At 45.1% G+C, this 26,079-nt stretch overlaps 3 protein-coding genes across 7 annotated transcripts; 1 reads left to right on the plus strand and 2 right to left on the minus strand.

Annotated features, from left to right (window-relative positions):
• The first annotated feature begins 262 nt into the window (after positions 1-262).
• Positions 263-25,032, plus strand: LOC114428681 (uncharacterized). Of its 5 annotated transcripts, none has more exons than XM_028397304.1 (16): positions 263-428; positions 1,320-1,627; positions 2,684-2,771; positions 9,884-9,972; positions 10,110-10,170; positions 17,495-17,600; positions 18,379-18,454; positions 18,595-19,618; positions 20,355-20,462; positions 20,935-21,013; positions 21,175-21,310; positions 22,787-22,975; positions 23,882-24,004; positions 24,208-24,292; positions 24,466-24,586; positions 24,771-25,032. In XM_028397304.1, exons 2-16 carry the CDS (start codon positions 1,385-1,387, stop codon positions 24,946-24,948), a joined length of 2,706 nt encoding a protein of 901 aa, XP_028253105.1. In that variant the 5' UTR covers positions 263-428; positions 1,320-1,384; the 3' UTR covers positions 24,949-25,032. The 5 variants fall into 5 exon arrangements, 4 of the variants coding, with proteins under 4 accessions (XP_028253105.1, XP_028253104.1, XP_028253106.1 ...); XM_028397303.1 differs by having other exon boundaries at positions 263-416; XM_028397305.1 differs by lacking the exon at positions 263-428 and adding an exon at positions 730-897.
• Positions 4,226-7,430, minus strand: LOC114428682 (hydroxycarboxylic acid receptor 2-like). The gene is made up of 3 exons (XM_028397307.1): positions 7,046-7,430; positions 5,934-6,339; positions 4,226-5,381 (listed from the first exon to the last, which is right to left on the minus strand). Exons 1-3 carry the CDS (start codon positions 7,198-7,200, stop codon positions 4,920-4,922), a joined length of 1,023 nt encoding a protein of 340 aa, XP_028253108.1. The 5' UTR covers positions 7,201-7,430; the 3' UTR covers positions 4,226-4,919.
• gpr31 (G protein-coupled receptor 31) lies at positions 11,878-15,294 on the minus strand. Its single transcript, XM_028397308.1, has 2 exons — positions 14,554-15,294; positions 11,878-13,716 (listed from the first exon to the last, which is right to left on the minus strand). The coding sequence occupies exons 1-2, from the start codon at positions 15,091-15,093 to the stop codon at positions 13,255-13,257; spliced, it is 1,002 nt and encodes a 333-aa protein (XP_028253109.1). The 5' UTR covers positions 15,094-15,294; the 3' UTR covers positions 11,878-13,254.
• Positions 25,033-26,079: the final 1,047 nt, after the last annotated feature.

Raw genomic sequence — 26,079 nt, forward strand, 5'->3', positions numbered from 1 at the left:
CATGACTTCACATCAACCATCTGACGGATTTAAAATGTTCTGTGAGACAAAAAAGGTCCAAATCCACACACACTGATGTAAATATAAAGCAGTGACGTCATAATGTTGTCTATAAATTCAGACCAAAAATCAATTAACAGTTTACTTCATTTATTTATTTTACTGTTTTTTTTTTTTCTACAAAAAATAAATGTTGACAACTCCTCCTTAATGGAGTTTATTTTGAAAGGTGTACCCGGAAGTGTGACAGCTAGCCGTTATGGAGGAAAATAAACAGTTAAAAGTTTCGGTCCTGTCCATGTTGTGATGTTTGTCTGTCAGGGGTTAACTGTTGGTCGTTGGATTGTGATGCTCAGTCTCTGTAGCAACAGCAGCAAACTTCCTCCAACAGTCGCTCAGCTTCACCCAGGACGAAGGTAACAAACACGGTGTGTGGATTAAACCTGTTTTTATTGACTTTGTTTGTTTACAGCGCGCTGACGTTACTTTTAAAACGGACATTACCTCAGTTTGAAGCGTCTTTCTGTTTGTTTTTATAAACTGTCACTCAAGTTTAGCTAATGGTTTAGCTAAAAATAAACATTTACACAATTTAGAAGCTTTTCCAATAAAAAAACAAACTTGGATATTAAAGCAGTGACTGTATTTATCACATGACGCAGGAGTTAAATCATTATTTCCGCATTTTCCAACATGTATAGCGCCATCTTGTCCGTGCGGAGGTGGTGACGTCACCAGGTTTGTCTGACACTAGCTAGCATTAGCTAACCGGCAGTGACGGCTTTGACAGTGATGCTAAAATACAAGCTACAGCAGACCGCAGCTGGATGTCAACGATCAGGGACACGTGTCCACGTTGGGGGGGTCAACGACCAGGGACACATGTCCATGATGGTGGTGAGTAGCCCGTTAGCTAGTGGCTCTGAAGCAGGAGGAACCTCCTGTTAGCCGTTATGCTAAGTTAACGGTGTGGCACAGAAACCATCCCCTCTACATTATGCTTGTTTACAAAGTGGTTGCTACCAATGTTAGCGTTATGGCTAACAGGAGGATTCTCTTTTCAGGACTGCTAGCCAATGAACAATTCACCACTGACCTCCTTTGTATCACTTTTGGCTTGTTAATCATTGTCAAAGCTGTCACTGCTAGTTAGCTAATGCTAGCTCCTGCCAGACTTCCACACTAACTCACCCACAGATGTTTTGTTTCCTGTTCATTTATCATGCCAAGTTAAAACGGAAGAATTTTAAAATATCGCTGGCTGATGACATCTTTTGTGTTTTCTTTTGTTTCTAATTTAAGTGTTTTACATTTTGCAGCAGCTCAGATGAAGATCAGCTCAGACTAAAATAGCGTCCACAACCTGAGCGAGCGTCTTCCAACAATGTCTGCCGAAATCCCAGTGGAGCCACCGGTCCAGCTAACATGCACAGATCCAGACCCGTCAGATCCCTCTCCAGCATCTGTGGAGCTCCAAGAGGAGAACCTGTGCCCGCTGGCCCAGCAGGGGGATCCGGTGGGAGGCAGGAGTGACCCCCATCTCCCCTCTGAAGCTGTCTCTGCTGGACAGTCACTGCCGGCTGCTGCCAGACTGCATCTGTGTCTGTGTCAGACCATAAATCAGCAAGTGAGTAAGACTTCGAACAGTTTATTGATTAGACTTATTGTACCTGTCTGACGAGGGTCTGCACCCTTTGAAGGACACCTTGATTTCAAGGTCTCAAACCAGTCCGTGTAATAATCACCTGCAGGTTGCTAGGCGACAGGAATTTAATTATATGGCGCATTGTGGAAAAGGACGGCAGATATTTTGTGCCTGGATCATTACTTCTGTCATCAGCTGTTACCTGTTTGTTTTCCCACCACTGGATGGCGCAGTAGCTTCTAAAATTCACTTCAGTTCAATTGTCAGAAATGTCTGTAGCAGACCTGAAGAGGGGAGAAACGTCTTCAAAAAACAGTCCTCGAGTCCAGCTGCCTCGATGTAAACCCATATAATATGTTTTCTTCACAGCCAGAATTGTCTGTAGGTGCTTTACAGAGGCCCAGAGCCCGACCCCTTAGCAAGCAGTTAAGGTGGCAAACTCTCCTCTAACGGGAAGAAAGTTGAGCGGGCTGATACAAAGGGAGCCTCCTGCTGAGTGTTGGCCGGGTGAAGGAGGAGAAGAAGAGGGAGACGGGACAGACAGAGAGGATGAAAGAGAGAAGAGAAACAAACATGCAGCAACATCAACACTACAGAGGAGCAGCCCGGGAGCTTAGGTACACACAAACAGAGAGGGTAGGGCAGGCTTGTCGAACCGTGGATAAGACGATGCTCAGACTACCTGAGGAAGAGTTTAAGCTGAATCTTGAATGAGGGTGGCGTCTGCCTCCTGTACCCACACTGGGAGCTGGCTCCACCGGAGAGATGCCTGATAGCTGAAGGCTCGGCCTCCTGCTCTGATCTGGAGACGATTTGCAATCAAAATGGTCTCTGGGTGTTTTACAGCAAGCAGACAGTGTCCAGGAAACACTCATTCTTCCTCATCCTGATGATAGCTGGCCAGGTAGAGGAAGAGGAGAAGAAGGGGTAGATGGGGTAGACAGGACAGCCTGGAAGTAACAGACGCATGGACTAGTTTTTCACTCTGAGACAGGAGGAAAGTGTATCTCCTCTGAGTGTGTGTGTGTTTCTTCACAGGCTGCTGATCCTCCCTGTGAGGGGCTTCACATGCAGATCCACAAGGTCCTGCAGGAGCGGAGTCGATGGCCGTGTTTTCTCGGAGCAGGTCAGTGCTGGACACAAACACCTGAAGCATCATTCAGACTCAGAGACAGTGAAGGTGGCCTTACTGTAAATTCAGCCTGTTTCCCTCCTCGGGCTGCGTCTGTCCCTCTGAGCAGTTTCATCTTAATGAGGCCATAAAGCTGCTCTCAGGCTGAGGCGGGCTCATTAACCCATTACAGGCTTTTAAGGAGCAGTCATGTCAGGAAGCCACCGGAACAGTAAAGCAAATCCTCTGCTGTTGTTGTTGTTATTGTTTAGACTGTTTGCTGTTGAGGCTGCCAGCCACGACATGACAGCCAGCTCCCAGAAACGCTGCTTTAATTCATCAGAGTGAGGGCAAATATTTAAGAGCTTAACCTGCAGCACCTTCCTGCAAAGGCTTCCGGCTGCAGAGGAGCACATGTCAGTATTTGAAGAAGGAAATCATGAATGATCAGTGTTTCAGTACCTGTTTAGGATGATGTTACACCACCAGGAAAACAGAGGAAAGAGGGTTAACAGTGTGCAGTGGCTGTAGTACACACACACACACACACTTTTCTGTGTATTTACAGCAGCAGTACACAAAGATCTTCACTCAGCATCACTGTCTTTATACAAATTATTCAATCTGGATGATCAACATGACAAGAAAATGTACACAGTGTGAGTAGGGAGCGTTTAATACATAAGGGTTAACATTCCTCTAGTGGTGGACGTAAGATGGTGTTCAAACACTCAGACTGTGGTTTAGAGGATGTAAAGAGGAAACAACAAGGTCAGTGCATGTTATGGGACAAGTAAAGGTTCTCAACATGAAAACACATGGAGCAGAATCCCCCTCACAGACAGGTCCGCCTGGTCAGGAGGGACGAGGAGGAACACGGTGCTTAGCAGGCAGCAGTAGAAGGTCGCGTGTGTGGTTAATAACCGCCATGCAGCGTTTAATCACATCAGAGAAGTGAAGCTGAATCATCCCAGTTCACGTCTGAGAGCTCAATAAATAAAAAACATCTTACAATATATTCAAGTAAAGATGTGCGTAAATGGAATTAAAGCTAAAGCGCAGATGAAGCAGGCAGCACGCTGGCAGCATTGAACTGGTTAATCACTGTTAAATATGCTGAATTTTAGGACTTAGTATCAGGCTGTAAACATGTTTATCTCTGCTGTGGACTCTGCCCCCCAGAGGCTGCCGGGGGGACTGCAGGGTTTGACTGTGGGACTCAGCCCTGCTGAGTTGCTGCTTGGGCCCGATAAGTCTGTCCCATTTTGAGGACTCCTTCAAATAAATCTGATTAAAATGTTAGTATCAGTAGTTAGTGCAGGTTGCTAGGCAACAACATCATGACAAAGAGGAAGTCTTTCTCCAGAACAGACTGTCCCATTCGCTGTGGGTTTGACCGTTGTGGTCTTTGAAGGCCACGCCCACGTCCCTGAACTGGGACACAACTTCTCTTATGTTCATACCCCGTCCCGTCACATGTCCAACAGGAGACGCAGAGGCCTCAGACACACCCTCAACCATAGGTCCTGATTTTTGTACTCTTCTTCTACACTTCCTCGGAGGAAAGAAGTTTTAGTCTAAAAAATGCGATCAGTGGTGGAGACAACCGTATTCAGAACACACAGACCATAAGGCATTATACAGGCAGGTAGCTAGATTCAACAACGACAATGTGCAGTTCCTCTCACTGCCATTTGGTGGAGACAAAGGTTCTGCACTGTAGCTTTAAGGACATGCAGCCAGATGTACACCAAACGGATTCTTCATTATCCATAAATAATTCTGAACACAGCCGTACGGGTCAGACAGTAGCCCAGCTTCACATGCTGCTGAACCCTCTGTGCGCCCACGCTGATGTGTGCAATATTTAAGCTGTATGTACAGCTGTCGGCTGTGACTTATTCACAGGAGAGATAACAGGATGACACAACACTGAGTGTGTTTCACATTTCGAAGAAATGTTCAGTAGGTAGTTTCTTTAAAATCCGCACACACAGTATGGACACTGAAAGCAGCTTTTTTTCTGGAGTGTTTTGTGAACAATTGCACCTCATATGATAATTTATGAGCCGTAATCTCCCTGCTTTTTAATCTAAGGTCTAACTCCACCTGTGAGTGGACCAGTGGTCACTTCATCTGTGACAAGACGCTTCGTCTGCTGAGTCATTTGTCTATCATGGGCAAAGAAATGGTTCTATTTCCAGTAGTTGTAGTCGTCGCCGTGGTTGCCATGTTTGAGTCAGACGTTTTGAGTCTCTTCTGAAGAAACGTGGGACAGAAGGTGGAGACGTAGACGTCTTTAAACCCTGAGTTACAGAAGCAGTACACCAGCGGGTCCAGCAGGCAGTCGGTGTAGGACAGAACCATGAGGCTGTCGTACACCTGGACAGCTACGTCCTCCTCCTTCTGCCACCCCGTCAGCCTGACGGTCAGCAGCGCCGCTCTGGCCACAGTGCTCGGCAGGAAGCAGACGGAGAAGACGATGACGACGGACACGACCACGTACACCGCCCTCCTCAGTTTGGTCTTCTCGCCGACCGTCTTCCTCCTCAGCCGGTTGACGATGCAGATCGTGCAGAAGACGAGGATGGTGAAGGGGATGATGATCTGGGTGAAGAAGACGATCTGAAAACATGGAAAGTCACTTTTAATTCCTTCTCAGGATTTATTTAACTTGGCGGGCTTTCCACAAAGTCCCCACCGACACGCTAACTACATGCCAACTTTGAAGAGCTTCGTCGTGTTGTTGTGTGATAGAATGTGTCCAGGTCTCAGACTGTCACTCAGACTTCTGCTTCCTGTCACTGGACTATGATTTACCATCAAAGCAAACACAATACTTCAGCTCTACCGGATGTCAGTGTGTGTCGAAAGCTTTAGTTCTTTATACTGATGAGTTTATGTTTCATTGTTAATCGTTTACAGCTCTGTTAATGCAAACTACACAATTTGACAGAAAGTAAACGGACTTAGTTGATAACTGTGTGTTCAGGGCTTGAACATGATTTTCCCTGTTTGGTGTGGAAGAACTTGCCTACCCTGACCTCAAGGCCACCTGAAATGTATTCTGTTCACCCTCCACTTTATTTTACACATTTAATGGGCTGGACAGAAACATGGAGGCTAGGTGTCCACATACCTTTGTTAATATAGTTTATATGAAAACCTAAAGAGCACCTCTCTGAATGTGTCCGTCACGTCGTGATAAACGGTCTCCACTTGGCGTCCGTGGCTGTTGCAGCACTCGAAGGTTGTGACCATGGTGGGGATCGTGAGGGGCAGCAAGAGGAGCCAGATGACGATGGAGATCTGAGGCGATTTCTTAAACACTTTGACAAAGTTTCTCCGTCCCAGATGGACCACGTTGAAGTATCGATCCAGGGACAGGGTGATGAGGAAGGCGATGCTCGCGCCCCGGTTGAGGAAGAGCATGAAGAGCATCGTCTTACAGACCACTTTGTTGTTGCTGTGCCTCATGTTGTGCTGGTAATCGTAGATCTTGACAGGAAGGCAAGCCACCAGCAAGAAATCAGCAACCACAATATTGAACAGGAAGATGCTCTTGTTCTTCCAGAACTTGAATCTAAAGAGGAGGAGTACACAAGAGAAATACACAAAATCAATCAAACCGATGCCTCGTTTGTTTGTTCGTTGAGTCACAGCTCGAGAAAATATGACCACATCAGAGCTTAAAATCATGATGTTTTATCACTTTATTCTGCTTGATGATGCCATGAGTTACTGATTTGCAGCCAGTGACTTTGAATTATGACGGTTTTTGGAAGATATGCAGGTTTTTTCTATAGTCGATGTGCAGAATGAGTTAAAAAAGATACCTGAATGACTTCAAGCTCTTTGATCAAAACTCAGGATCTTTATTGATACATCAATGTGCAGGACTTCATGTTGCATTGAAAAATGAGCCCACAGTGACTAAAACGGTGAGAAAGATCCATGGGGTTCAGAGGGTTAAACGTCTTTATGGGACAATCTGAAATCTACTTCATAAACAGCTCGGCTTCTGTCTGACTTCTGAGGTGCTGAACCTGAACTAGCTTCAGCCAGCCCTGTCTCCTCCTTCTTTTCTTCTCTTTTTTGGAGTGCAGATCTTTTAGGGTCACAAATGTGGTGTTTATAGACCAATGACTCACTGACCTAATGTATCCAAGTTCGACCGCCTTATTCGTTTAATGGCAGAGATTCCAACTGCTGATGAGTCCAGTTTTCAGACCTCATCCTGATCAGTGTTTTACTTCTGAATACTGTCTGTGTGTGTGTGTGTCACATACCTGAAGACAAAGATGTAGAGGACCGTCAGGTTGAGAGGCAGACCCAGCGCGAACTCTCCCATCATCACCCAGGACAGGGACTTGTATGTGACATTGCTGGGGGTTTTGCAGTGGTCCACCGTTTCGTTTGTAGACATGTTTTGCGGACTTGTCATAACAGAGGTGGCGCTTCTGCAGCCGGCTGTAGTCAGAGCAGATGTCACAGGAAGGATGAAGCTTTACAGATGTTTCTGTGCAGCCATGTCCCAGTGAAATCCTCCTGCTCTGCAGCACTTGTAGCCTTGCTCCTCTCTCTCTCTTTAAAGTCTTGTCCACCAGTGCTGGAAACATGCACCGTAAAGCCCTGCATGCACTGAAACACAGCGCAGGTTCTAAAAGAGGGAAAACACTCCGTCTGAGTGTGTGTGAGGCTGACAGTGTTCCTGAAGAGAGGAAGGATTTATAGTCAGCTGGAGGTGTGGTTTACAGAGAGGGGCTCAGCTGTCAGAGGGCAGGGAAAAGATGCTTTTTTGTTTTTTCAAGTCCTCACTGAAGCACACTTTGATCTGATGCTGTGATAATGGCCAGGACTCCGTGGTTTCTGTATCACACACAGAGAGGGTTTAGAGACTGACTGTTGGAGGGTTTTTCAGCAGAATAAGGGGAAAGATTGTGAAATTCCTCAGGTGGCTGCTTGGAACCGCCGTGCCTGCACGTGTTGAGTATTGTGTGGGAAAAAGTTGACAATTGGATTGTTTGTCCTTTGAGGAGCAGACGAACTCCAGAGCATTCATATCCATCCCATTCAGCAGGTTTCATTATAAAGACAGAATGGAAACATGATTTGATATATTTGTCCTGATATAACAGTGAAGTAATCATCGCCAGCTCAGACCTGGTTGCTGTTGGATCTGCCTATCTCGCCCCCAAGAGGTCTTGGCTTGGTCCTAGTCCTGTCAGAATGTGTGGACCTGTTGTCTTTATAGCTACACTTTACCAAGGAGAACTCATCCCTGTAATGATTAAACCAAAACAGAATAAACCTGGTCACAGTTTACCCCAGCAAAGTGTCCACAAACTTCATTTTTTCTTATCATATTCTTTAGAATATACGTGATGGTTCAAGTAAACGAGTGGATGTACTCATTACTGATCAATAAATATTGAGGAGAAGCTTGTGGCAGAGGGATTCTTATCTTCTTCAGTAAAAACCACTGTCGCTCTGCCCCAGTTTGTGGGCGTATTTTGTTATTAATAATTCGTTTGTATAATTTTTTTCACTCTTCTGAAATGGATCAGTTAACGGGAAGATTCTGTCTTAGATATAAACGACGCCGTCATGGGGGAAGGAGCCTTACAGACTCGTCCTATTTCATCCTGTTTGGTGGTTATGGGTTTCAGAGATGAGTCCCTGGAGCAGTGATGTCTCAGCTCTCCGCTGTGTTTCATGTGGTTTTACACCTTTGCCATGCTGTCACACTTTGATTCAGATGTCTTCATGTGGTGCATGTGTCGGCTAAACATTGAACAGAATACAACTTGCAGAGGCTTGTGTCAGGGGCACCTTGTTCCATTCAGGTCAAACATTAGTCTCCGTCCTCCTCAGTGCTGCTGCTGCTGCTGCTGCTGCTGCTGCTATCACTGACGGAAACAGCACTGAGACCCAACAGGGTAATGATTTCAAACTTTAAACCCACTTCTTTATGAGCTCACGCTGCTTCCTTGCAGCCAAGGTTTGACTTGCTTTGTCATCCTCTGACATGAGGCGATGCACAAAAGAGCAACTCTGCACCACTCCTGCAACAGAAGTTGCAGTCTGTGAAGTGTTAATCCATCACACAGACTGCAACGTTACTTTACAGATTCCAGCTTTGATGTAAGAATGTGGAATAAATGGCAAAAAGATAGATACTTCAATTGATCTTGAGGGAAAGCACATACATTACAGGTTAGTACTGAAGAGAATCAACAAAAATTCAAATGAACTCTTAGTGTTGGACGTATGTCGGTTTCGTGAGTCCAGACCTGTCACACAGCTCTGCCGGAGGAAAACTCAGGCGGGCAGTTATACTTGTGTTAACAGTGGTTAAAAAAGGCAATCAGTAACAGACTGCAGTGCTTTAATGCATAACGTATGAGCAGGCTTGTTTGTGTTGTTTTACACCTTTGTTCATGAAGCACTCTGTGACTGCACAGAGATTTATATAACCACTGGTGCTTCCTTACAAGATGCTGATTGGTCTGAACCACCTGCGGTTCAGCCACTAGCTGAAGCCTGATGGGTGGATTTGTGTTGGTTAATAATGTCATGAGTCTTGCAAGAATGAATGAAGGAGTTCATCCGTCCACGACAGCGAAATCTAAAGTCTGAGGACGTAATCTCATGGTCAGCAGCCACTCCTGCGCTGTTTCTTGGTTACCATGGTGACTAGTCCCACCGCAACAAGGATCGCTTGTTCACAATACTATTGGTACATGCAATGTACCTTTGCTGTTGTGTATCTTCTTTTTTTACATGCATACAAAGGAAGTCTAAAATCCGCGTCCAGCTCCTCCAGCACACTATGACGTCACTTCTCCCTCTGTGATCTTTCATGATTCTGACCTTTCTCAGTCTGCATTACCTTTTATATACAGAAACTTGGTTGTTTACTCTGTGTGCACTCAGGGTGAGGGGGCGGGACGTGTCTTTTAAATTTATTATGCTCAATTTGTGTTAAAATGCCAAGTAGCTGTTGCTGGCTGGTGGTTAACACACACACACACACACACGCACACACATTGTTCTTGGAAATGAAGATCTCATTTCATAATCTAATCTGTCTCTCTTCCCTCACTCTGCTCTTATCTCGGCTCCAGTCTCTCCTCCTGGTCTGATGTTTTCTGCCTGTGCGCCCTCTCAGTGGATTGGCTTCACACCTCTGCTGACGGTCACTAACATGCATGAGGTGAGTACTGTTGCAACTAAGGGCTTCATTTGCAACCCAGCTTGCTGTATTTTATTGAAAGTGAGGTACAAACCAATGTAACTTGCACAGATTTCTCCCACTAACATCCGTGTCTTAACACCTGACTCGCCTCACAGGTCCCAGTGTTCCCAGTGTCACCTCGTCAGTCAGTTCAACAGGGGCCCCATCCAGTGAAAGGTAAGAAGAGGGCGGCTGTGTTTACACAAACAAAACAACTTATCTGACTCAGACATCATGTGTGCAGGCCTGTATGTGTAGGAGGTTTTTTACCACGTTGCAATTATAGAAAACTCTTAAACAAGTTTTTTACAATGGTATGAAATTAAGCGTATAATGTATTTGTCTTAGTCTGCAGCACAAGTTAACATTAGCTTGTTAGCTACCTAATGTAAATAGGAACTTCTAATTCATCCAAAGTCCCAGTTAGCAGCTTACTGGTTACACATTACTTATTATTAATGTAAGAGTAGCTAGCTACTAAATTAACTAAATTAGCTGCTATTAGCATGTTTGCAAATTAATTTCTCAGCTTATGTTATTACATGATGTAACAGCAGGGATGGTTAGCCAGCTAGCTGGAGCTTTACAGCATGGATCTGACATTTGTAACATAGACTGTAAATAAAGATGGACGACATGACCAAACATCTGGAACGCCCCCTGGTGGCTGGCTGCAGTGTAGGCCATAAACCCTGCCACTCATCCATGTTAGTGAATCCACCTAAAAAATTTAAAGTGCTCCTCAAAACCATTTCTTTCAAAGATGCATCACCTCTCAGCCTCTACTGTACAGACGCTGGCTCCTTTTCCAACATGGCAGCACCCATTACAGATGAGATATTGTGGCCTCACATACCTGTCAGGGTGGCGAGGAGGAGAGGACGCAGGCGCAGACACTGATCCGGGTAAACAAAGTCCAGGTTTAATGCAGGGGTTTGGTACACAGAAGTCAGTCCAACAGGCAAAGTCACAAAGGGTTAAAGACAGTAGGGCTAAGGGTTAAGACAAAATCCAGGGAACAAACACTGTCATGAACTAGAGATCGCTCGCTAACACACAGGAAGACACAAGACGATCTGACAGGGAGTAAAGGAAACACAGGAGACACGGATGAGACACTTTAGGGCGGGTGATCAGGCTTTCAAAATAAAACAGGAAATAACCAAAACAACCCAAGAAAATAAAAATAACATCAAATACCAACATAACCAAAATTCAATATACTAAAATAACCAAGAAACTAAGGATTTAATCAGAAAGCAAGAACAACAAAACACAGGATCAGGACAATGTTTTGTAGTGTTTGTCTTTAAATTAACACTCATGTAAACAATATGAGATGACAACATTCATCACGATATAAAAAGCACAACGGAGCAACAGGACAGCTGCAGAATGAGTTGAATCAATATTGTTGATGGACTGCAGTTCACTAAGTCACCACATGTGTCACTATTGTCCAGGTTTTCCTCATTCTTACATTTAGAAGCTTTAATCTTCCTCTTTCACTCTCACACTGGACTCACACACACCAGCGTAGCAGCGCGTTTCAGAAAAATACAATAAAAAAAAAAAAAGAAAATATGGTGGAAAGATGCTCAGGAGATGATGCTCATTATCTGTTACTGCAGATTATTTATTATATGTAAATGCAGTGGGGTAGAATGGAAACTATTTCCCTCCAAAACAGACATGTTTAAGAATAACTCCTCAGAATTGTACTAATGTGCAGTAGATAATAATAGATGTAATCACTCATCAGCACTGTGATGTAGTATTTCATCATGTAAATACAGCAGCAATAATGCTTCATCACGTCCTTTATGACCCATTATGATGAACAATGAACAAGATTATTTGTGTCAGTAATGAGGATTTTGTAGTGTGTGTGTGCTCCTCTCTTTGTGAATACTTGTGTTTAGGTTGCACACACAGAGAATTGTTCTGATGTTTGTTCATGACTGAGATCAAAAATGAATTTGGTTCTGATTGGTCAGTTTCAGCACTTTGTGGTTTGTTAATTTTGGTTGCTATGTGTAACAGACTGTTGCTACGGACGTGGTTCTGATCACTGGGAAGGTCTGCTGAACTGTATATTTAATTTAAATCAATGTTTTGCGTAAAGTTATTGATTTAATTATCAGAAATGTTCAAACAAAAGAGGCTTTGTGTTGTAACACAAAGACGAATTTCAGACTAAAAATGACTCGACCTGTCAGACAGTGATCCACAGACATGGTTCGCTGCGTAATGATGACATCATTAAGGTGAGCTCTTGGCCAATCAGGTGACTTTTAGGGACTCAGGGGAAGTTCTGTGAATAAGACTGAGTGTGATTCATGATTTAAGGGAAATCTGTGACTCCTAAAGACTCCTCTTTACTGTAACCTTAAAATAATACAACCTATCTCTGTCTCTCCAAACATAAACAGTTATTAACATTAATAACCAGCTTCCTTTATGAAACTTACCTAACAGGCCTCATTTGCATCTATTTTGGGATCAGTTACATACATTTGATACAGAAACCATGCTAGTAAAAACTGTCCGATTTAAAAAAAAAAAAAATAGATTATGTTTTTAAAACAACATCTGAGCCTTAAATGACAGCATTCAAACACTAAAGTCTGTTTAAATGCATGAGGCTATGAAGATCTGACAGCAGAGATCAGACTGCTGCTGTTGAAAGGAATCTTTCTGCTCATTTCACTCCAAGACAAACAGAGAAGCAGATGTGCAGAGGCATTTCCCCTAAAAAAAACTCTTTATGTTTCCAATTATGATATATGCACAGGGCTGATAGGGGAAGATCCATAACATGTAAAGACATATTAAATAATCGTCAGGTCCCTTTTCTTCATCGTGCTTTTCCCCGTCAGAGTTTCACGACGTACGCTGTGTGATCAAAAGTAAATGGACACCATGTGCAGCTTTACCGTCCTGCTGCTCCCTAAGATCCGAAGCTTGGGATTGCTTGCATGATCAATCAGTCAAATGTAATATTTTTATGAACAAACCAAAATGTGAGAAATGTCCTGAAAAAGTTCCTCCTACCAGGATTACAGCTCCGAACTTCCATTCAGGGACTCAAAGATGGGACCTTTCCAGTTTCCTGCAGAAGAACATGCCTGACTTCATCGCCCCTCATCAGAATTTACAAATGGATTGGACAGGAAGCCAGAATCATGAAGGGCCCCGGTAGTCCCAGGTAGTATCCTGACCAGAGGGAAGCGTCTCGCTGTACAGCAGCGACCATGAACCTCAATCGACTGTATTGCGTGTAGGCTGTACTGTTTCTATACTCGACCTTTCAAGCTGCTTCGCTCCTTTCAACAAGAACGGGAAGTAACTGGAGAAGTAATGCTCTTTAAACGTGGTGCTGCAGAAGCAGTAGACCAGGGGATCCAGCAGACAGTCCATGTAGGAGAGGACCATGAGGCCGTCGAAGGTCACAGAGGCTCGATCCTGTGGGAGCTCTTTGTCAGGCAGCTGTGCTCGGACAATCAGCAGGACCATCCTGGCTATGGTGCAGGGGAGGAAGCAGAGGGAGAAGACCACCATACAGGAGGTGACCGCAAAGACGGCCCTCCTCAGCTTGGTCTTGTCTCCGACCGTCTTTTTCCTCAGGCGGTTGACGATGTGCACCGTGCAGTAGACCAGGATGACAAATGGGATGACGATCTGGGTGAAGATGACCGCCTCTCTCAAGCTGTCCACCACATCCTGAAGTCAGAGGAAACATTGTTAATTCAATCAGCAGAAAACAGTATTCCTAAAACGTGTACATGATGACAGGATTGATAGATAATGGCAAGCAGCAGCCCGTGCTGAGAAATGAAGCCCAAGGGACGACGAGCTATGAAGAACACAAAGTTACCATGTACATTCTCATTATCTGCTCTAAAGCTGCAACAAGTCAGTGATGGGTTGGTCTATAAAATGTCAAAAGACTCTGATTGATTGATTTATCATGCACAATGCCTGGTGTCCATTTACTTTTGATCATATAGTGTCTCCTTGTTTTGTGTCATACGGCTGAAAATAACTGTAGCTCTCATATCACTGTACTGTCAAACAAGTCTGAGTGTAAACAGCAACACAAGTATCCGTTCTAATTTAATTCCTCCTCTGATAACATCAATATTTATAGTTTCACAACAGTCATATCTTTTCCATCTAGGGTTGGTTTGTGGTGCAGTTTGACGCACTCCAGGTTTCACACTTTAGCACTGCTTTGGTGCAAGAATGACTCTGAGTGGAGCTCTGAGACAGCGCTAACCTCTGGAAGGACACAGCAGACCCACTTTATGATCCATTCCTGATGTGCAGCCACTTCAACAGTAAGACACTAGAAGCTGCTCTCTCAGCACGGTGTTGCCACATGGCCTCAACTGACAGACGTGAACACGCCCTTTTTAAGGTGAAAGATACGAATCATCAGTCATTTTTACACTGCTTCACATTCACCCGTGTGCAAGCAAGAACATGCACATTCACACACATGCAGCCAGAGCCACCCACAATGTTTCACGACACTTGAACGAGAGGCGCAAACGTTACCTTGACCAAGGCGTCGTCTTTAGTGTCCTTGTCGCTGTTGCAGCAGGCAAAATTCTTGAGCATGGTGGGGATGGTCAGAGGCAGAAGCAACAACCAAATGAGGATGGAGACCTGGGGGGAATTCTTAAGCACCCTCAGGAGACGCTTTTGACCCAGGTGTACCACGTTAAAGTAGCGGTCGATGGAGATCACCGTCAGGAAGGCGATGCTGGCGCCCCGGTGCAAAAACAACATAAAGAGCATAGCTTTGCAGATGGCGTCGTTGCTGCTCCTCCGTTCTCCTTCGATGAAGCTGTGCGCCTGGACGGGCAGACAGAACAGCACCAGGACGTCCGCCAGCGTCAGGTTGAACAGGAAGACGTTGGTGTTGGAGTTCCAGAATTTGAGCTTGAATATGAAGAGGTGGAGGACGGATGCATTCAGAGGCAAAGCCAAGATGAAAATCACGATCATGACGGCTGCGTAGAACTTGTACAGCGTCTTGTGCGTGGCCTCACAGTCCTCAATGAGTTGGTATGGAGATGCACTGACGTTTGCCATCTTGAGCAGCACTCACAAAGGAGTGAGCAAATATGAATTCACAAGCACCTCTAAACTGACAAAGAAAGATCAAGTCTGACCCGGCAAACAGAGGAGCACGCTCCAGCCTGACGAGTTTCTGCAGTTTCAGTCCCGGTTTAAAAGTTCTCCTTTCAGTCCTGGCGTCTGTTCCTGGTTGCTACCGTTGTCCTGTGTTGTGAAAGCCAGTACCAGGTCTGGAAGTGATTTCTCCAGTGTGCAGAGGTCCTCTTTGCTCAGCGTTGTAGCTCCTCCTTATTGCCTGAGGAGTTGAGTCACCAGCTGCTGTTTTAACTCTGAGATACGACTGGAGCCCTGACAAGCCACAGGCAGCAAGGTTCGACTCGCTGACTGACAACCAAACCGTAGAAGAACATTTCTGTGGGAACGTTTCACTCTCCTGGTGAAAGCACGCTACTATTTTACTATTTTCTGGCACAAACTGTGAGAGTTAACCTTTTTTTCTGTTTGGAGAGAAAGTCCCAGAAGCTGTCAGCTTTTTTAAAAACTCTTCTCCACAGAAGCTAAAAATGCTGCTGAGAAAGAGGAGGAAAAATACAGATGTGTATCCATGGGAATTGATTTATTTGAGTGTTTTTTACTATGTAAGGAAATGTACATGAGGTTGTGTGGAATGTAACATCCTGAGGGAGGACATTTCTAAGAGGGGGGGTTCAGCGCTGCATGCCTCAAACTCATTCTCTACCTCCACAAGTCCAGACAAGTCTTAGAGACTCAGACTTTTCTCTCAACTATAAGTTTCACAAGGACCTCAATGACCTCTTTAAAAGTCACATTTACACAAGACAGGCATCGCATTGTGTGTGCGTTGTGTGTAGAAATCCTACAGGTGCACACACATCTGGACCTCATCAGAGGGGTACAGTTTCCGTGTTAATCTCCGCTCTTCACCTGCCTTCTCAGTCTTGACCTCCTCCTCATACAAAGCCCCGATTGTATGTGGGTGTGCAGCGGATCAGGGAGCATCACAGTGTAATTAAAGCCCAACAAAACTTAAGTTACCTGGATGATAAGAGCGCTTTCCAACTCTCTGACGTACTGCCTGTAAAGCGTGTTTTCTAAGATTATTCCATGTATAGCTGATCGTTCATAAGCATAAAGGCTTTGGAGAGACGTTCTGCCTCCCATTGGAGTTCCTCAAATGGCCACTGTTGAACCAAACATGGCTGCTTGAATATTTGGCCCCATCATTTAGGGGGTTGTTACATTTACTTGATCTGGAAAAAAAACAAATTAATTTCTTTGCACTCTGTTGTTGTAGTGATTTTTAATCATGTGAGATGCTGAGTGGTCTCAGCAGCTCAGTCATGTGACATTCTGGTTTAGCCTAAGTTACCTTTAGACCATCAGTGTTGAGGTAGGAGGGCGTCTTTAGACAGCTGCCTGCCACTCAAAGGGGCTATGCCCATAATTAGGCAACATTTTAGGCTGTAGTACAACTTCAGTATGATTTTGGAGTCACCTCAAGTGGCCACATGTGGAACTGCAGTTTTTCCTACAGTAGTATTCAGAGGTTGAGGTTACCTCAACAAGCTTCTCTGCCATTCGATTTGCTGCCATAGTTACAAGTCCCAGCCTGACCTCAAGACTTATGATGCACGTTTTTTTTTTGTAAATATCCACAGGAGGACATAGAACATAAATATCGTAAGTGTCATATCAGCCACCTAAAATGTTCATCTGTTGTGTTAAGGTGAGGTTTAGCTGTAATCTTTAACATGGATGCATAATCTGTTGTCTGCAGATGTTATGGTAGCAGCTGTAAGAGGTGCTGTTTGTGAACATGTTGTGCCGACAGAGAGAATGGTTTATGATTACGTGACACAAGCTTTGATTATCGCTGAAGCTCGGCTCTGCAGCATCACAATGAAAGACAAATTTACAGGCTGCCAGACAGACCAACAGTCAGACTGCTCTTCTCAGATTGTCAAGCCAACCTGTGACTCCTCCATCACTCGGTGTGAGGTTGTGCACGTCACCATAACTCACAGCTGTGCCAGCCCTGCTGGCTTTCATCTGTGCTATTTCACAGGAGGATGAGATGTCTGAGGTCACAGGCTTCCAGCTCGCACCTCGCACCTCACAGTGAAGCTGTCCTTCATCACCTCTCACCTGTCTGTGCGCGCTCAGTGTAACAGCCTTTCTGATGCCACTCAGGTGCACTGAGGTGGTAAAACTCGGCAGTGTAGTACATAAAATGTGTGCGTCTTACACACATCTGTCACCGTTTTTATCTTCAGTAAAACGTTTTGCATTGACTTTTGTGTTGATAATGAATCATTTCTTCACATATTTGTGTGTTATTGTAATGTGTTACCATGAACATGCAAACCGACCAGAAACACTGACCTACTGTCAACAGGGACAGACCAGGCTGTACACGGAGAAGACGACCAGGACCCAGGAAGACCAGGGGAGGACTCTGATACCCTCTGTGGAGTGAGGAAACCCCATCTAGCTGGAAACAGGTGCAGGCTGCAGTGCTTTTAACTAATGTCCTCATGTTAATTCAATTTAAAGAAACTTTATCAAAACACAACAAAAAAAAAAGATCAGTGTGATCACAACCCACAAACCATCTCTGGGAAAACTTATTTGAGGAGCACTTTAGTTGGGTCGGTGTTCTGTCCACTAACATGGAGGAGGTGGGGTTAATGACGTATATAACAGCCAGCCACCAGCAGGTGATCTCAGTCTGTGGACTCAGCCCTGACCTGATGTGACATTAAAGGTAGAGTAGGAGATTTAGAAAACTCAGAGTCAGCCAGATCTTGAAAGTAAACACACGCCCCTTTCTCTCGGAGCTCACCCCGAAGCCACGCCTCCCAATCACATGGATGCGCATCACCTGAAGACGAGCTGCGGTCTGTGACTTCGACTTCGAAACTGCTGAACTAATCGGTTGCTATTGGATTGTAAAGAGAAGTTACACTAATTTAACAAAAAGAGCATCAGAATGAAACCTACCTTTAACCTCTACAAGCACGCCTTTTCTTGTAAACTCAGGAATCCCTTTCTTTGTATTTGTGACACCCACATGAACATGCCTGACCAAAACTAAAAGCTTGTTAGTTCAGGTTTATGACAAACATCTAAAAACTGAAACCTTTAGTGAGGCCTCATAGTGCTCCCATCCATCACTGTGAAAATGCAGCATGTGATCTGGAACTTTGATGGAGAATAAGCAGCGGCTTTAGTTTTTTTTATTTTCTAAATATGGTTTAATATCTTTTTATTTTTTGTCAGATCTGCTCTGGGAGAGGATGAGACCTCCGTGGAGCTCCTGAGGGTGAACAAAATCTCTGATCTGGAGCAGGAGCAGGTATACTTTTAGACTTGTAGGCTGTGCTGTAGAATGGCAGACGACCATTAAAAGTTCAATAAGAGAAAACAAACTATTAAACATAAATAGTTCTGCCTAAGATCAGCGTAACAAAACACATTTTCTGCTCAAACTTTCAGAACAATGATGGCGCCTCGAGGCCAACCGAGGCGGGTTACAACTTGCAGCAGGATGAAGGCATTTCCAGTATGGACAGAAATTCTTTGGATGTCACAGATCAGCAGGAGCTCCAGGGGCGGGCGCTCCTCAGCCAGCAGCAGCCCAGCAGGAAGTTCACCTGCTCTGACCCATCCGCTGACTTTAAAGATGGAGGAGCGCTGCTTGAAGCCTTCCAGTTTGGGACTGGTCAGCTCCAGCAGAGCCCAGAGTTTGGGATTTCACTAGACTCTGTTTCTTGTAATCCTCATACACCCCAGAGACAGGCCCAGACAGAGATCCAGGCACAGGTGAAGGACTTTTCCCCGGCCTGCAGCCAAGAAGAAGCTGACTTCACCAATCCTGTCCTGGTCCAAGATAGCAGGACGCCTTTTTGTGAAGGGGTTCAAAGAAATGTCACCACTGATATTTCTGCATCCGAGACAGAAGAGGTCAGGCACTTAGAAGATGGAGACAGTAATAACCCTCATTTAAGAGAGACTGAAGGCCACATGTATGAATCAGCCTCTGATAGGTCGTCAGTGAGGAGTGACGAAGATGAGCAAGGTCGGATTAAATTTGCTGCACCTCAAATGGCTGTCAGAAGGCAGGATGGATGGGAAAAAAGCACACAGGCCGGGACACCCGAACATCCACCCTGCACTGTGGGTGAATCCGCTTTCCACACCCCCACCCCTTCGGGGCACGGCAGAGTTTCCCCCTGGGCCTGCAGAAATCAGGAAGTTATTGTTAGCTTTGAGACGAGCGGCCACATAGAGAGACTCTCAAACACCGACATGGAAACTCAATCCGCAGCCCGCGATGAAACAAAAACACACTTTCTTCTCTGCCAGTGCATCAAGTCCAGACCAGACAGGGTCAAAGGTCAAAAACAAGCCGCAACAACAACAACACCATCACGTCACATGCGGCCAAACAACACAAGCGGAGCCTCGACACCTCAGAAAGGCGGCTCGTTTCCCACGCATTCCACCACAAGACGCTCTGGTAAGAGTGGTAGCCGCAGTGAGGGTGAAGATAACACATCCTCCCAGTGTCACCAGTTTCCCAAGCTCCCATCCTCTCCTCCCCGCCTCGGCCTGCAGGGTTCCGACCTATCAGAGGACGGCTACGGCAGCCAACCACCCATTTAATTTTAACTTACATCAAAACTATACTTTAACATACACTATGTGACCAAAAGTAAATGGACACCATGAGCACCTGCTCTGTTCTTCAGTTGTTAAGGTAGAAATCTTTTTGTCTATGATTAAACCAGTGGAAAATGTTCAGCAGACAGTTCCAAACATTTATTCACTGATAAGTTGTCGCAGCTTTGAGCACATAATAAGGATTTAGATGATAACTTTGTGTGTTATCATCTTCATCAGAATTCACAAATGCTTAATGGAAGAAAAAGCACAGCACTGAGGAACACATACATCTATCCTGTGCTGCTGACTCTATGGTATGGAGAGGGGGTGCCTTTATAATACTGCATCAGGCTTCTTGTCCTGTGAAGCTGGACATTTTAACACGGAGGTCTAGGGGGACAGACTCACAGAGCTCGGGTAGCTGTATGAAAAACTGCAGTTTGTGGCACTGCTGTGTGGACAACTGGACTCGTAGATCGTAGTTTTCTGAAGATGTTTCGCACGACCCCTCAGCTTTCTAAGGGAGAGTATTATAAGACTGAACTTCCATCCTTTGTGTTTTCATGTCGTGTCCACTGTTTCTCTGACAGAGCTGCAGGATGGAGCCTGTTGCACACTCCAGTTCTACGTCAGTGGAGAAACAACAAGTAACCGGGACCACCTGATCTTCTCGGAGCTCAGAGGAGCACCTGACAGAGGTAAGAAGAACCTCAGACCAAAACACGCTTTCCAAAATAAACACGAGCGATTCCACTGAAAACCTCACTGTTTCTACTGAAATCACTGAAATCAGCTGTCGCAGTGTTTACAGTGAAGACTTGCAGACTCAGGGAAAACATAAAAAAACACTCTGCCTTCAGCTGTTTTACACCCACTTCCTGTGGAAACAACAATATGATCCAACCAGACCAAAGTACAATTCCTGAATGTTAAATCTACAGAACTGTGTTTTCTATAAACACTCTGCGCCTCATGTTGCATCCTCCGTCTCTACTGATGTGTCAATAAAAGGTCAGAACACATCAATTTATTAATCAGTGACAATCAGTCAATGGACTGCAGGATTCAAATAGAAGAAGCTGCTCATGGTGTCCATTTACTTTTGGTCACATTAGGACAACGTGTCCACGACCAGCTAAAGGTTTCCACAGCGTCTCCTCTCATTTTCAGGGAATCAGAATGTTCGGAAGGTGCTGAAACCAGGAAGTGACTCTGACCATGAAGCAGAACCATCAGGGGGACTTTACAGGTATCAGCTCTGACCTATATGATCATAGTGTGGATACTGTGGTGCATGGCGCATGTACCTCAGTATCACAGGATGTAAGCTGGTGTCCTCTGACCAGTTTAGCATGAAGCCAGTTTGTGCAGGCTGGTGCTGTTTGGTTATCTGTTCTTTTCTTCTACAAGCACACACACTGTGTGTGAGTGCAGAGAAGAGGAGGATCCAGATGATGATCTCAGCTCTGGCGAAGAAGACAGAGATGATGGTCAGGCCCTGAGGAATCAGCACAGTCCCCACAGGCTGGAAAACAGAGACGTCCAGGTCAGCTTTTAACAGAGATGCATGATGTATTTCTGCCTGGTTTTAAAACACATTGTATGGACTCCATGCTCCTGGCTCCCTCTCAGGCTCGTTAGACGTTTGTAAAGTCTGATAAAGGGCGATGAGGTCAGGTGTTAGGTGGCCTCGAGGTCTGGACAGATGAGCTCCACACCCAGCTGTGAAGGTCTTTGACAGGAAGCAAACAAACACACAAGGGTATCATCTAAATGTTCACTATCTGCTCTGAAGCTGCACAATGAGTCCATGAATGGACCTATTGGTTTGGGACCAGGAACATTTTCAGGACCTGTTCACCGTTTGTTCATAAAATATCAGAATTTCCAGCATCGTTTTGATGATCACAATGAACAAATATGGGACCTCAAGCAGCTTTAAACTGATTTTTAGAGATGTTGGAGGGCTACAAGCCACGTCAGGCTGTAGAAACACAGATCATACTCGTTATCAGCCGGGTGCTGGTTTAGATGGTTGTATTTGTTGACGATAACAACACCCACATCTTCTTCCATCCGTTGTGTAACAACCGGCTTGTTCTCATGACATCAGGGTTTAGTTTCACAAGACTTCTGAGCTGCAGAAAAGCCTTTCATTAGCTCCCAAACTGTGCTGTGTAACACTGATCGGTGTCAGAGTCAGGACCGATCCTAATGTTCCTCTGAGCCATGATTACATGTAGCTCAGTTAGAGTGTAGTTTTAATAAAAGCAGTCTTTACTTTGTGTTGGCGCAGTCAGAACGCAGCTGGACAAGCTGCAGCCTGTCGCTCTGATTCATTTATCTGCGTGTCAGGTGATTGGCGCCGTGAGGAGGCGTGCTTAACGCAGCTATTACCGGACAGATACAAAGAGTTAACGTGCCAGCGGTGTGTTAACACACATTAGACTGAAGATGTCAGCGGCTTTCATCGCCTTCAGGCAGCAGGCAGCTTTGGAAGGAACAACACAGTAAATGGATTCACCTAAAGTGTTGAAGTTTAATAGACAGGCGGAGTAATTCAGTCATAAAACTGTCAACAAACTGTGAGCCCTGTGATTCAGAACTGTAAAACACACCGTGGCGTAAACCTGTGTAAACCTTTACACACTTCTCAAGAAGACGTGAATCACACACACACCACTATGTTTTGTCATTGTGTAGGTGTTTCTGAACAGGTTTGTGCTGTCTGTGTGTGCTCTGTGTGTGTGTGTGTGTGTGCTCTCTCTCTCTCTCTCTGTGTGTGTGCTGTGTGTGTGTGTGTGCTCTCTCTCTCTCTCTCTGTGTGTGTGTGTGTGTGTGCTCTCTCTCTCTCTCTCTGTGTGTGTGCTGTGTGTGTGTGTGTGCTCTCTCTCTCTCTCTCTGTGTGTGTGTGTGCTCTCTCTCTCTCTCTGTGTGTGTGTGTGTGTGTGTGTGTGCTCTCTCTCTCTCTCTCTCTCTGTGTGTGTGTGCTCTCTCTCTCTCTCTCTCTCTCTGTGTGCAGGCCCTCAGGCTGCAGGTGGAGGCCCTTCAGCAGCAGTTTGAACACAGAGAGCGTGATTGGTTTGCAGTTCAACAGCAGCTGGAGCAGCTGAGGAGAGAAAACTCTGAGCTGAGGAGGGAACTCTCAGTGAGGCCACAGCGCTGCCTAGTGGCCGGCCCCTGTACTGCACCCACACCTGCTGCACTCCAGGTAAAACAGTGTGAACACCTGCCTGTAAAGATGAAGGCCGCCTGCAGGGGTCATTCTCACTTCTCAGGGTTCCTCATCACTTTTAAAGTTCTCTAAGACAAAAGCCTCATAAATTATATAAATGATAAAGTACTCTAATGTGCCATATAAGATGATTGAAATGCTTCTGTTGTTTCCTAAACTAATTATTGGCTGTTTTTTTTTTTATCCAGCACAGGAAATCATAAAAATCAATATTTGCTGCGCAGATAGGAGAAATGTCAGAAATCACTCTGTGGTCTGTGTGATGAGCTAATGAACACTTTAGGCAGCCACGAAGAGATGAACCCACTGAAATGTTGGCTGGACTAAATGAAACCTTCTTTTATCTGAGAACTAATGGAGGGATCGGCCAACACAGGATGTTTACTGCAGCACCATGTTCAGGAAAATGCACATATAGAGTCTGCATTTCATTGTGTGTCATGCTGCAGTGTATTTATGCACTGTCATGGTTAGTGTGTCTGCCATGTGAATCTAGCTGGCATCAGATTATTCAGGTCTATAATACACCGTTAAGTGGTCCTTAAGCACCCGGGCAATAATTTATGAAGGAGGACAAAAGATGGTGTCGAAGCACCGACTGACCTCATTACATGCTCACAGAGTGCAAGCGGAGACGGCCGCTGACACACTCCTGTCACTGCACACACCTGATTTCATCCTCGAGAATCAGAAGGTGAAAATCAACAGAATATAACATTCAAAGAAAGCGAAGTCCAACAAAACACACGTATGCCGCCCAGCTTCACCCAGACTCTAACCCCAGCCCCCCCCCCCCCCCCCCCCCCCAGGTAAGTTGAGTTTGAGAACCCTGTGTTAAAGTGTGTGTGTGTGTGTGTGTGTGTTTTCTCCCCCGACATGCAGCCACATCTGTCTGACAGCTGCAGCCTGGAGAATCTGAGCGACAGCAGCAGAACAGACAAGAAGATGAAGACGGTCACGTTCCCCAATGGAGACATCAAACACAGTTTAGAAGACGGGAAAGTGGTGAGCTCTGAGTCTCTTACCTGAGTGTTCTGTGAGTTCTTTATGAAATGAGGATCAGATTTATTTACACACACACATACACAGAGAGAAAAGGATGCACAGATACATAAACTACAGGAGCTGTTCAATAAAATGTGATTCTCAGTATGAAACCAACGGTCCAGGTAACGAGGGCTCTGATCTCTGAGGTCATGTGATCACAGGTGTATCACTACGCCGCCACACAGACAACACAGACCAGCTATCCCAGTGGACTGCAGGTCCTTCACTTCGCCAACAAGCAGATCGGTGAGAGACACCATCTTTAAATCTTGGACACGATCAATGAGTCTGTCAGAGAATTATAGAATAATATATAAAACACTTGAATAACAAAGATGAGTTCACAGCAGTCGGATTTAAATGAGTCATATAAAATAAAAACACTTAAATGAGCTGAGAGCTGCCTCCTTCTGTGACAGAGAGGCGACACCCCGGGGGGGAGAGAGAGATCCTGTTCCCAGACCAGACCATCAAGTATCTGAAGCCTGACGGCAGCGAGAGGACGATCTTCCCCGATGGCACCATCGTTCACCTTTCACCGTACGAACCGAGTCGTCACTCGACTCCAGAGCGTCTGCAGGCTGTCATTAAGATGGCCACATGAATAAATAAACCATATCAGTGCAGTTTTTATGATCGTTTTTTTTAACATCGTCTTTCACCGAAAGACAGAAGCGCTGGTTAACTGTCATTAAAGATGTGGGTTTTGTTTCCTGTTGACCAGGTCAGGAGAGAAGACTGTCGAGTTCCCCAACGGGCAGAGAGAAGTCCACACCTCCCAGTTTAAACGGAGGGAGTATCCCGACGGCACGGTGAAGACCATCTACAACAACGGACAGCAGGAGACCAAGTACGCGTCAGGCCGAGTGCACGTCAGAGGAAAGACAGCACGACTCACATGACAGCACCTGTCTTCAACAACACATGACCATGAGTCACACATGTTATATTCTGAATTAAACCAATCAGGTTAAGATTTCACTTTACAGCGATTCAGTCTGACTGGTTTTTTTAAAGAATCTGTGTCAGCAGTTTAAATGGTCAGCTTTGACACACACTTCCTTTTAAAATCACTCTGGAATCATGTTATTAGGGCCCGAGCACTGAACCCTAGGAACTCCCTCAACATGATCGTGTTTTTGGAGGCCTTAACATGCCCCAAAACTCACCAAACTTGGTAGAATTTAATTTAACAAATTGTATCTTTGTAAATATCTGTGGATGCTCTCATTCATCCAAGTCATAGTCATTTCCAAGAGTTTAAATCGAGGCAACTGGACTCAAGGATTGTTTTTTTGGAAGCCACAGACCACAGAGTGAAACCCTTTGAATTTTGGTGAATTGGGACGTAAGCTTCCTTCAAAATACGACACTGGATTTACCAAAAGCAAGCTATGTAAAATTAGAGAAATACGCTGGGCTACACCTCGGTATATTTTAGTTAAAGCCAATTATTAGTAATCCAACACGAGGTAAGTGGTGATGGCCAAATGAAGCCCCATGAATCACTGAGGCTTTCCAGCCCATTGCTTCATCCAAAGCTTCCAGGTCTTTGAAACAGTGAATAGCGCCATCTGCTGGGCAAATTAACTTATTAGGTCACTGCCACAGTACCGACTCGGAGTGCTGTCTAGAACTTTATTCTGTGGCTGCAGAAGATGGTGCACACACCAAATACAGGAGTGACATTATTTAACAGACACACGTGCACACAAACTCCCATAATTTTACACAACTCATAAGAAGGATTAAAATAAAATGAGACTGATAAGAGACCCCCCCCCCAACCCCAACAGGAAGTCCACCATTTTAAATTTGCGGCCATTTTTGTTGATTTCTGACCCTGCTACAAAACTTTTCACGCCTCACATGCTTCATCCAATTGAGTTGAAATTCACTGTGTCCACTCAGGACACCATAGGAAAAAAACGCATTCTAAAACTCTTTCAAAAGTCTTATGGTGTGGCGGGGGCGTGGCCTCAAAGTTTGGCGATTTCACAGGAAACAGGAAGTCGCTATAACTTCTGTGTTTA

This window comes from Parambassis ranga, chromosome 24 (genome assembly GCF_900634625.1).
Source record: "Parambassis ranga chromosome 24, fParRan2.1, whole genome shotgun sequence".
Lineage (NCBI taxonomy): Eukaryota > Metazoa > Chordata > Actinopteri > Ambassidae > Parambassis > Parambassis ranga.

What these genes read in the sequence shown, in the direction of transcription:
- LOC114428682 (XM_028397307.1), bottom strand. Translation starts at nt 7,200, where the DNA reads ATGACAAGTCCGCAAAACATGTCTACAAACGAAACGGTGGACCACTGC. An exon ending in CTCTACATCTTTGTCTTCAG is followed by an intron (nt 6,340 to 7,045) that starts GTATGTGACACA and finishes CCTCCTCTTTAG; the next exon opens with ATTCAAGTTCTGGAAGAACA. An exon ending in TGACGGACACATTCAGAGAG is followed by an intron (nt 5,382 to 5,933) that starts GTGCTCTTTAGG and finishes CCATGTTTTCAG; the next exon opens with ATCGTCTTCTTCACCCAGAT.
- LOC114428681 (XM_028397304.1), top strand. Translation starts at nt 1,385, where the DNA reads ATGTCTGCCGAAATCCCAGTGGAGCCACCGGTCCAGCTAACATGCACA. An exon ending in CTGATCTGGAGCAGGAGCAG is followed by an intron (nt 18,455 to 18,594) that starts GTATACTTTTAG and finishes TCAAACTTTCAG; the next exon opens with AACAATGATGGCGCCTCGAG. An exon ending in ACCATCGTTCACCTTTCACC is followed by an intron (nt 24,587 to 24,770) that starts GTACGAACCGAG and finishes CCTGTTGACCAG; the next exon opens with GTCAGGAGAGAAGACTGTCG.
- gpr31 (XM_028397308.1), bottom strand. Translation starts at nt 15,093, where the DNA reads ATGGCAAACGTCAGTGCATCTCCATACCAACTCATTGAGGACTGTGAG. An exon ending in AAGACGACGCCTTGGTCAAG is followed by an intron (nt 13,717 to 14,553) that starts GTAACGTTTGCG and finishes CTCTGACTTCAG; the next exon opens with GATGTGGTGGACAGCTTGAG.